Source organism: Catharus ustulatus, chromosome 8 (assembly GCF_009819885.2).
Source record: "Catharus ustulatus isolate bCatUst1 chromosome 8, bCatUst1.pri.v2, whole genome shotgun sequence".
NCBI lineage: Eukaryota > Metazoa > Chordata > Aves > Passeriformes > Turdidae > Catharus > Catharus ustulatus.
The window spans coordinates 17,294,183-17,304,908 of record NC_046228.1 but is presented as its reverse complement, the minus strand read 5'-3'; the positions used below and the strand labels follow the sequence as shown (position 1 = coordinate 17,304,908).

At 40.2% G+C, this 10,726-nt stretch overlaps 1 protein-coding gene across 2 annotated transcripts; it reads left to right on the top strand.

Annotated features, from left to right (window-relative positions):
• Positions 1-256: 256 nt before the first annotated feature.
• LOC116999826 (lipase member M-like) lies at positions 257-10,510 on the top strand. Of its 2 annotated transcripts, none has more exons than XM_033066825.2 (10): positions 257-480; positions 1,907-2,018; positions 3,135-3,252; positions 3,939-4,137; positions 4,653-4,750; positions 5,483-5,619; positions 6,125-6,271; positions 7,269-7,340; positions 8,853-8,924; positions 10,073-10,510. In XM_033066825.2, the coding sequence occupies exons 1-10, from the start codon at positions 377-379 to the stop codon at positions 10,304-10,306; spliced, it is 1,293 nt and encodes a 430-aa protein (XP_032922716.1). In that variant the 5' UTR covers positions 257-376; the 3' UTR covers positions 10,307-10,510. The 2 variants fall into 2 exon arrangements, with proteins under 2 accessions (XP_032922716.1, XP_032922715.1); XM_033066824.2 differs by having other exon boundaries at positions 259-480; positions 4,653-4,762.
• Positions 10,511-10,726: the final 216 nt, after the last annotated feature.

The window sequence follows — 10,726 nt, the reverse complement described above, 5'->3', positions numbered from 1 at the left end:
TTCCAGATGACATGGGAAGCTGGAATTGGTAGATTGTTAGTAAAAGAGAAAATTGTTGCAGCCTATTGACAATTTCATTAGATATGATAAGGTATATCTATGAACGTATTTGTTTTCAAAATTCCTGTTCCTGTTCTGCCACTCTACAGAGGCTGGTATTCTCCTTAAAAATCCAACAATCTGTGATAGTAGAAGAGCCTTGTTATAGCTGTGGTGGCTAAGGAGCTGAAAAGCATGAGGTTTGGGAATAAAAGGAGTCACCCCTCTCTGGTGCTGCATCAGGGAGAAGCTGAAGTGATAGTAGAAGGAATGAGTAGTGGGAAAGAAACAGAGGCTTATTGTCGAGTTACTGCATGATTGGGGAAAAAAACAGTGCATGACCATCCTTTCACTGCCAGCACCGCTTCCAAACAGCCAGGAATTGAGTTTTCATTCTTCTGCAGACATCTGCTCAGCCAAACACATGACTCTGGGCACAAGGTCAGTGATGCTTTGATTAATTTATGATCCAAAACTGGTGAAGGCTTCATGGGAGCTGCAAAAGACGGGATGAAACCCGAACTTGAGGAGTTGCTTTACTATTTGGGAACAAATGCATTTCGTTGTGTTGTTTTGCTTGTAAGCAGGTGAAAGTATGGCTATTTCTTGCAAGATTCCTTTTGACTAAGGAGATTCAGGCCTGGCTCACCTGGCTGAATTTAGGTAACTCTGGGATAGCTGAAGAGGTATGAGAAGTGAGATGGCAAGTGAGAGAATCAGAAAGTGGTGACTTTCAACCAAAAGAAATGGTGCTAGCTCAGTAAAACAAACGTTTCTAAATGCCCCTTTTTCTACAAAAGGAGTTAAATATTTTCAACACACAGACTGTACTAGAATGTAGTGCTAGGGAGTTAGTGTATAAATTGTTGTTCTGCGAGAAGAAAAAAAAATGCTGCTCATATTTTTTTTTGGAGAAAAATAGTTTAAGTCTTCTTGATTATGAAAACAATAAATGCAATAGATTTTTTGTCTGAATCAGTCTGACTGAAAGATCTATTGCCGGGACAACAGAAGTTTAGGTGTGGCCCCTGAGGGATTAAATTGTGTAGAGAAGATGCTAATACAAATACTGCATTTTCTTTGAGTCAAGAGTATGTAGCTTTTCACAGACAGTGGAACTGCTATGTGTGTATCTAAGCAGGACAGCTACTTCCCAGGTTTATTTGTCCTTTTTTGCTTAACAAAACTGGATGTCCCTGCACTCCGCCTCTACCTAGCATTACATTTAGCAAAGGGTTATTTTCCTTTATCCATCCTCATCCCATGGAGTGGATAAATTTTGTCGTTAAGCAGGTTTTTATAAATTTTGCAGCTGTTAAGAACTCCTTTATTTAGGTTCCTAAGTTTTTAATTAAATGATAAATATTTTTTTATTTGCAATTGGTTTTACTTTTTTCCACTAATTATCCATCAACTTGGTTATCTCCCCCCTGAAAAGTGGAAAAGCTTCTTGTGACGCTGATTGATTTACTTATAGGTTACCCAGTAACTCAGTGTTTCACAGAGTTAGCCAGAAATGTTTCCAAATTCACCTACAGATCAAATACATGGTATGGTAATGCCAGTGACCTACTTCTCAGGCAAATGAGTGAAGTTTATTTCTCCAGAAGCTTTGCTTCTTTTCTTGGATTCATTGATACTTTTGCCTTGATCAAGGGCACCATTCTAGTCCAAACCTTAGCATTCAGTCCAAACCCCTCAGGTAGGTGTTTGAAGTCAGCTTTGTTCCATTTAATTAACAAGTAGGGAGTACCAGACTGGCTGCATTTATTATTAGACAGCACTTTCCTGATCAGAAAAGTACAGAACCTGTCTGGATTGCAAGTGCAGGGAAGACTACTGACAATGAATATATTGGATTTTGCAGGAAGAAGATATGGCTGTTTGTTGCTGTGACATATTTGTTTCAGGGAGTTACATATTCAGAAGAACTGAGAAGAATGAAGAGAGCTTTGGATCCTGAAGCCTTTATGAGTATTGTAAGTTGGTTGATGGAGTGACCTGAGAATGAATATTACACATGACGGAGAGCAGAGGGGTTTCTAGGTGTTAGAAATAGCAGGGTAGACAAGCTGCCTTTATTTAACCTGTCCTCTCTAGCCATTGTATATACTACTGCTTTATCTCCTGTTCTCTTCTGCCTGCATGTGTAACAGCCCATCTTCTCTCTGACAGAAATTAAAGCAAAGAGTAAATCTCCAGACTTCATTTCCTTTTAGGTATCGGTTACCAGATTGCAATTGCTGGCACAACCTGCCTGTCTGAAAGAATGACTATCTGGAATGTCAACATTTCATCAGCAGTGAAGTCTACAAACAACTAGTGGTGACCAGAAATGGCCAGCTTTTCAGAAAAACACCTCTTGCTAAGCAAGCTTGCTTAGGTCTTTCGTTGTTTGTTAAAATCTTGGGGGTTCTGTCCTGCATGGCAAAATACATTGAGTAATTCTCTGAGTACAAGTTATAAAAACCAATCCTCTTTTGTAACAAAACAGAGGGAACATTACAGGTCAAAACTAATATTTACTCCTGAGCTTAAGATGGGCTGTGCTAGGGAATTCCCTTGCAGCTATACAAATCCCTTCCCTATGCAAATGACTGATCTTTTTCTCCTCATAATGCAGTCAGCTTTTCAGCAGTGCTCACTGCATCTATGCTGCTCACCAAACCATAGCTGTGAAGCTGTCTGGATTTCTCTGAAGGCAGTTTAAATAAGATGGTTCCAGGCTGTATGGAAGTAAATCAGAAGCATTGCAACCAGACAGCTCCTTGTCTCAGCCACACACCTCATCTCAGCTCATAAGCTTGAGCTTACAGGGATTCTTATACCACCAGAATGCAAGGGCTTGTGATGATTGTGTGGTAGGAGTGCAACACAGGTGTTATACGACATATTTTAACTGGGTAATAAACCCCTAGACATAATATAAAGACAAAAGGTAATTTGTTGCTTTAGGGTTGCATACATTCTGATGCTTAAAGCATGTAGGGTAAATCCCCAGCTGTAGCTGCATTCTAACATTTCTTCATTGTGGCTGTCTTATGATATGTGAAATGGACTTGTGCAAGTAAATGGATCTGTACCTTCTCTCCTAGAATGAGCTCGTTACTTACAAAGGGTACCCCAGTGAGGAGTATGAGGTGGTGACAGAAGATGGTTATATCATTACCATTAACAGAATCCCTTATGGTACTCAGAATCAAGGAAGCCCAGGTACAGTTATTTAATATAACACACTACCAGTCTAGATAGGGCATATTCTCAAAAGAGATAACTTGTATTTTTAAAACATCCACCAAAGCTTGTATACATGAGTGAAACTGTAGCAGAGAGTTCTGGCTGGCCTGAACAACCTGCAAGATCTACAGAATTAATGTCAAGCACAACTCTTTATAATAAAAATCCACCATAATATGAAGCATATGCTTCCTAGTAAGAGTTGATGAATAAAACTTTAAAAAAATAAAAGTAGGATAAAGGTTGCTTAATCAGTCTGTTTTGCAAAAGCTTTTCCAGCTTCTAATTTTGCTTTGCTTGTGCTTACACCTGGTTAGTATCAGTGTCTGATTCATATTTTGGGTAAAGGAAACCTCTGAAAACAGTCCCACACCTTCATCTCTGTATCAGTGTTGAGGATCTCAAGCTGATGTGTCTGAGCTGTAAAAACAATGACCAGAGGGTGCCAAGTTAGTTTGCTCTGGTGTCAGGCAGATATTTCCATAAATTCTTTCAGAAGCTTAGAAGTTGTCTCTCACAGAAAGAGGGGTTTTGTTCTTAAATTTTGTTGACTCAGGAAAAAAATCTCAATATTGAATATGAGACAATAATGTCTCTGAACAACCAGGAAATGAAAAGATAGAAGCAATTATAAACTGTTTTGATTTTACTTTCTTTTTCAGCTTCAAGACCTGCTGTGTTTCTCCAGCATGGATTATTGGGAGATGCTAGTAACTGGGTCACAAACCAGCCCAACAACAGCTTGGGCTTCCTACTAGCTGATGCTGGATTTGATGTTTGGATGGGAAATAGCAGAGGGAATCGCTGGTCAAGAAAACATCAAAAGTATTCTGTTGATCAAGATGAATTCTGGGCTTTCAGGTAGACAGAACCACTGAAGGGGATATCCACTGCCCATCCTTATATATCTCTTTCAGCAGGCTAAATCAGGGATTTACATGTGCTGCTTTTTAATAAGCATTCTTTACATTGACTTTTGCTGAGGTGCCCCTATAAAAGCTTGTGAACTGCAATAGTGATGGAGACAACTTTAATTACTGCTTTAACAGGTTCTTCAGACTAGAGGCATAGCTGCAGCACAAGTCAGAGCAACCTGCACTGGCCATATCCGAGCTGTTCCTCAGCCCTGGAGCCAGTTTTGGCAGCTACTTGGAAAGTAGCTAGTATTGTATTACACCAGCCTGTGTAATGCAATAACCCAAAAATCTCGAGTAGTATCTTCCGTATCCAGCGCCAGAAAAACAAAGAACAATTGAATGATTCACTAAATCAGTCAGACTGTTTCTTTGCTGACAAGCTATTAGTAAAAATGTGAATTCAATTTAAAGTGTGTTTTTTAATTTATGCATGCCTCTCTTTCAATATCCTGCCTGCAGTTTTGATGAGATGGCAAAGTTTGATCTTCCAGCGGCAATAAATTTCATTTTGGAGAAAACAGGACAGGAAAAGTTGTACTATATTGGCTATTCACAAGGTACTACCATTGGTAAGTTACACATGAGAGAGGAATTCTTTGGGAAAACAGGAGTAAAATGTGATTTAAGATACTGAGTTAACAAATGTATGTGGAGTTTTCATTCACGCTTTGTAGTTGTGAAATACTGTGTTAGTGTAAGCAATTTCAACATGTAGTCATTTAAAATTTATTATAAAGATAATGAAGCATAATGGATCTAATGTATTGCTGCTGGAAATCTGTCAACTAAGAATTATACTGAAAATTGTTGTGTGTGGCCCATTCAAATTGTTTCTATTTAAGATGCAAGGGTGTGCCCAACAGCTGCTGGTCAGTTCACCAAAATAAACAAAACAGGAAGATGAGAGTACAGAAAGAGAAGTTGGCCAGTTTGGACCAGATGTTCACATGAAAAAAGAAAATACAAAATTGGATTGACCAGAAGAAAAACTACTTTTCCTCCCAATAGAATAAGAAATATATGAATGTACATAAAAAATGTACATCTATGATTAATCAAGTCTGGAAAATATAGAAAGAGAAATTTCTCTGAATAGGGAAAAAAACCTACAAACTGGTAACTTAAGGAGAAGAGGGATTGCATATAAATTTAGGCTGGACCACAGTCTCTGAACAACTAACAAGCTTGCTTATAAATTGAAAGTGCAGAGTATCATATATTAATACTAAAAACAATCTAATGTTAAAATGATGAGGTTTTAACTCCTCTTTTTTTTTTTTTTTTTTCAGCTTTCATTGCATTTTCAACAATGCCAGAGCTGGCTCAAAAAATCAAGCTCTACTTTGCACTGGCACCTGTCACTGCTATTAAGTATGCTAAAAGCCCAGCAACAAAACTCCTCTACCTTCCTGAAAAAATGCTTAGGGTGTGTGGTATCTTGGTTTCCACTGTTTAGCCATATACTCGTTTGTTCAGCTCTTAAAATGGACAAATAGAAAGTACAGGGCTTTGTGAAATCAACTCATTTGCATGCGGGCAGGTTTACCTTGTGGTGAGACCTTCGAAAGTTCACACAGGGCAATAAGAAAAGCTTTCAGTCCAAGACAACAGCTCAGCTTGGGGACAGGTCACCCAGAGATGCACAAAGATGGAGATCCTCAAAGGTCTCCAAGATTCCTCCAGGCAAAGCCACAACTGATATAAAAGCTTAAACTGCGAATTGGAGATAACATTTAACATATCTCTTCATTATGAGTGATGTAACCCAGATTGAGTAATGCCCAAGCAGGTTGATGCAATGGAAAACCAAGTAATTTCTCACTTATTTGTGGGAACATCATCTGACAAACGGGAAAAGGCGAGTAAGAACCACTGAAATTGCTGGAGAAGTGTGTACATTGCTAAATTATTGTCACCTTTGTATTTCACAGGGTATGCTTGGCAACAGAGAGTTCCTCCCCGAGACTGAGTGCCTGACAAGGATAATAGCCCCTGTCTGCAGCCACCGAGCTTTTGCCAGGCTTTGTAGAAGTGTCTTCTTCAATCTGGGTGGCTGTAACCTGAAAAACATTGATGTGGTATGTATAACTTTTTCCAGCTCTACTGGGAGTTTAAGCTTATGTTCCCCAAATTCACCTTCTATCCTGCAGTGTGAATCCTGGATTTCTTTGAGTACCACATTGCAGGGAGCGGTCCCCACAACTGGACAGCAGTATCTGCTGATTGCCCTGTGTCTAGCAGGGAACCACTGCCTCTCCCCTCAGAAGAGTTTGGCACCAGTTCTATAGCTGACAGCTGCTCAGAGCCCCCCCAGATTCTACAGTCTGCCTCCTGACACACCTCACTCAGGGCACCACACTGCGGTCCATACTGTGGCTACAGGTCTCATCAGAGATATTTCACATATCTGAAAAAAAAAAGAAATAAAAAGCCTACTTCCTTTATGTTTTCTCTTTGCAACACAGAAAGGAACACACATATTCCTCATTGCCCTCATTCTCCAAGCCTTGGACCATCAGAGTAGGAGAGTACTGGGACATACCTGGGCATACCTGATGATATGTCCAGCTGTAGGTCAGATCGCCTGGGAGTCAAAATTTTGCTCCATCATTTTTCAAAAAGTGCCTCAGAAAGTGTTCACAGAGGAAAGATCACACAGCAGCTTGCTAAGAAACCCCTGCAGTGTTAGAGTGTCTTTTATTCCAAATATTTGTGCATTCATTAGAAAATTGCATTTCCCTTTGCTTTTCTGTCCAACAGCGATCCTCTCTTACGCAGAATCTGATACAGAATTCTGAAAAACACCACAGAGATTGGGGGCTTTCTATTCATGCCTTCTCACCTGTAGATTGTTTTATTTTCTCAGTCATCTTGGAGGATGTTCTGGTTAGGGGTTGCTCTTTCAGTGCTACTCCTAATCTGACACACTGCCACATGTGAAGTAGATCTGAGGGAGTCTCCAATCATGCCACTCCAATTTCTGTTGGTTTTATTGATACATGGCACTGCTGTAGCATATGTTTTGATGTACATCTGCATAGAAGAAAAGAATCCTCACTGAATATTCTCTTTCAGAACCGAATCAATGTGTATATTGCCCAAACCTCTGCTGGAACTTCTGTGCAGAACATAGTCCACTGGAGTCAGGTATGAGCAAACCCCACAAAGACAAAACAGGTACTCACCTCGAGCTGAGTAGACAGGTACAGAGATAACCAGCTGTGAAGCATTGCCAACTTCTTGGAAACACATGCAACTTGTGGATTGCAACTGAAACCTCAGTTCAGAACACTATTTTCATTGCTCCTTCTTTTGCCAGCAGGATAGAGATGCCCTATGTGATACAGGTACACTTGAAGCCAACAATGAAGTGCTGCATTTGAGTAAAAATATGTAGGCTGGAAGCCATGTGTGCAGGTGTACTCATCACTCTTCTTATTGTGTATCCAGCACCCCTTATAAATTATGTCCACAGTTCTGCAGGTACCTTGAGGAATTAGTCATGTTTCCAATGTGGTGTCAAGGAATGAGCAGGATTTAGGCTGCCACATACATTGTCACGTTTTAATAGTAAAATGTAGTTTCTTCTCTCGTTTTCAAGGCTGTCAGTGTCTGGACAGCAATAGAACCATAAAAAAATAAATGCTTTATTTAGTAGAATGTTTATTTCTCTTACCTACCAGGTACTACCATAGCACCTCTTCAGCAGCAGTGCTGGTGGGACCTGCCTTTCTGTTTTTGGGCTCCCACTCTGAGGATCCAAAGAGTTCCCTCGGAGGAGCCTCTGGAGTGAGGCAGGTTCCTGGCAGCACCACGGGCAGGAAGCAGCTGCGAGCACACAGAGTTTGCAGGAGTGTTCGTGCCCTTTTCAGCAAAACAAGCACACAGATATGTTTGAGTGACATCTGCACAGGCACTTACTCAAAATAAAATTATACTTTTGGTTGTGAGCTTGCATTAGATAGTAGGTTTGAAAAATTGTTTTTGTAACCATGACCTAGACCTGTAAAGAAAAATGGTTACAAAAGCAGAGTGGGAGGAATTCTGCAAATTGACTCAGATGGAATTCAGCATCTAACCACAGACTGCTAGCACAAATATGCAGAAATAATACTCCAAAGTCTTTGTTGTCCTTACTGTTACTACAACTGAGGGAGCTAACAGAATTTCAATACTAAGATTCTGATGAGGGTGTCTCTCAGAGTAGAAGCAACCCATACTGTAGGTAAAGCCAAGAAGGGGAAGAACTAAAAATAGTAATTTCTGTATTCAAAATAGAGTGGGAAGAGAAAACATAAGATGGAACCACTCGCACAGCTGAGTGTTGGCAACACGACTGTAAGAATAGGACAAGGCAGTAACACTGAGATGAACTTGCTGACAGCAGTTGTTAACAGTGGTTTTACAAATTTGAACTAATCGCCTGCAAGAACATCCTTAGGTCTGTCTGCAGAAGACATGAATGACTTTTGTTATAAAAAAACATTTGACTCCTTTTCGCTTTTTGACACTTTTAAAATTTGCTATTGGCTCTTTCATAGCTCTTTGAAGAGCTTCTGTGGGGGCTTTAGATTGGAGTCAGAGTCTCATCAGGGGAAGAGCACACAAACTTCCCAAATTATGGCTTTATAACTACCCTTCTCTTGGTCATCCTCTTAGGAGGCCCGCTCGGGGAAGTTCCAAGCTTATGACTGGGGCAGTTCAAAGAAGAACATGGAAAAATACCAACAGGTATGCTCTGGTGAAGCAACCTTGGACAGCACAGAAACACACAGGAAGAGAGCAAGGATGTAGGAGTAGACACATTTGTAGGACATAAGTAAATGGAAATATTATTGCTTTTCAGTTTGGAAGTCAACAGAGAAAGTATGCAAGCACTAGTGGCCATAATAAATTTAATACATTTTAAAAGAAAGAGGGAGAGAGAGGAAGAGAAAAGCTTTTCCATTAAATGATCAATAGCAATAAGAGGAAGTAAGGGCAGAAAAAATAGAAAATTAATTTTGAAAAAAAGAGTACATAGAAAATAACAAAAACATCTTGTTTACTAGAGTAACTGAAACAGATGACAACATTAGGAATAGGAAAACTGGAAAACTAACAGCCATCCCTAGATTCTGGAAGCCAGAGACAAAAGGACTAGAAGGACTTAATCCTCAAGCAGTCCCTGAGGAGTATCTTTTCCATTCAAGACTCTAATCCCATCCTTGACCCTCCTCCCCTTTAGGTCTCCACAACAGCCTGTCATTACAAGTTACATGTTTTAATGATGACTTGCATGAAACACAGCTTCCTTTGGTTTGCCTTGAATTTGCTTGCTTCTGGAAAGTTGAGGGATGCCTTCTGGGTTTTGTGTTTGGGATAATTACTTAAAGTGTTCTTTCTTCATACCATTTGTGGTTGTATAAACCTGTCTCCTGTCCTTGCTCTGATGTCTCTTTTCCAAACACAGGAGTCCTAAGCTGCTTTCCCTCTCCTCCTACAGAATCCATTCCATGATCCTTTTCATCCTTGTTGCACATTGTGTTTTCCCTCCAGCCCATGTCTTCTGGGACCGACCAGTACTTCAAAAAGACCATGATGGGGGTTTATCCAGAGGCATCCTGACATCTCTGTCTAGTTTCAGGCTCCCACCCTAAGATTCCCACTTGAGAGGGCAGAGACCCAACAAGAACTCTTTGTTAGCTCAGGAGGTGTTTTACTTTTGGCTGTTCTCAGTTGAGTAATCGCTGTGAGCACAGACAGAAAAGGCAAACAAGGGAACTGCTTTCCTCTTTGATTTAGACACCTCTATTTTGAGCAGTGACAGAAGAAAGCCCCAAATGAATGTTTACAGTTGCTGTGCTCTCCTGGGCATTCACTCCTGTACTGTTTTCCAGACTACTCCTCCTCTCTACAACATAGAAGAGATGACTGTGCCGACCGCAGTATGGACTGGGGGACAAGACCAGCTCGCAGATCCCAAGGATGCAGCCATTTTATTGTCCAAAATTAAGAAGCTTATCTATCACAAGAAGATTCCTGAATGGGCACACCTGGATTTCATCTGGGGATTGGATGCACCTTTGCATGTGTACAGTGAAATCATTGACCTGATGCAGAAGTATCCTTAGCTCACCACCAGAAGCTTTACCTGACTCATTCAGCACCACTTAGATTCACTGGGTACAAAAACCTCCTGCTGCATCCAGAGTCAGGGAGAGGGTTCCTCCTGCACACTACATGATAGGGCACTTCATGTTTTCTGGCAACCTTGTGGATCTGTAATACTTTTCCAATTGATGCATGTTCAATTCTGCAGTAACTATCTGTGCTAACAGAAGACAGAGTTTGCTTCCAGCCTACTCTCTTCTCTAGACTATAACAGTAATGAAAGCACTTCCTCTCTCTGGATACATTCTGTGATCTCTAAATGTTTTCCATTCTTCATATTATTGCTCAGTTTATTGGGTTGGTAGTTATTTAAAGGCATAGTGTAATCAAAATCTTATTCTAACAGTTGTGATATTGTATAATTTTATTATTAAACAGAT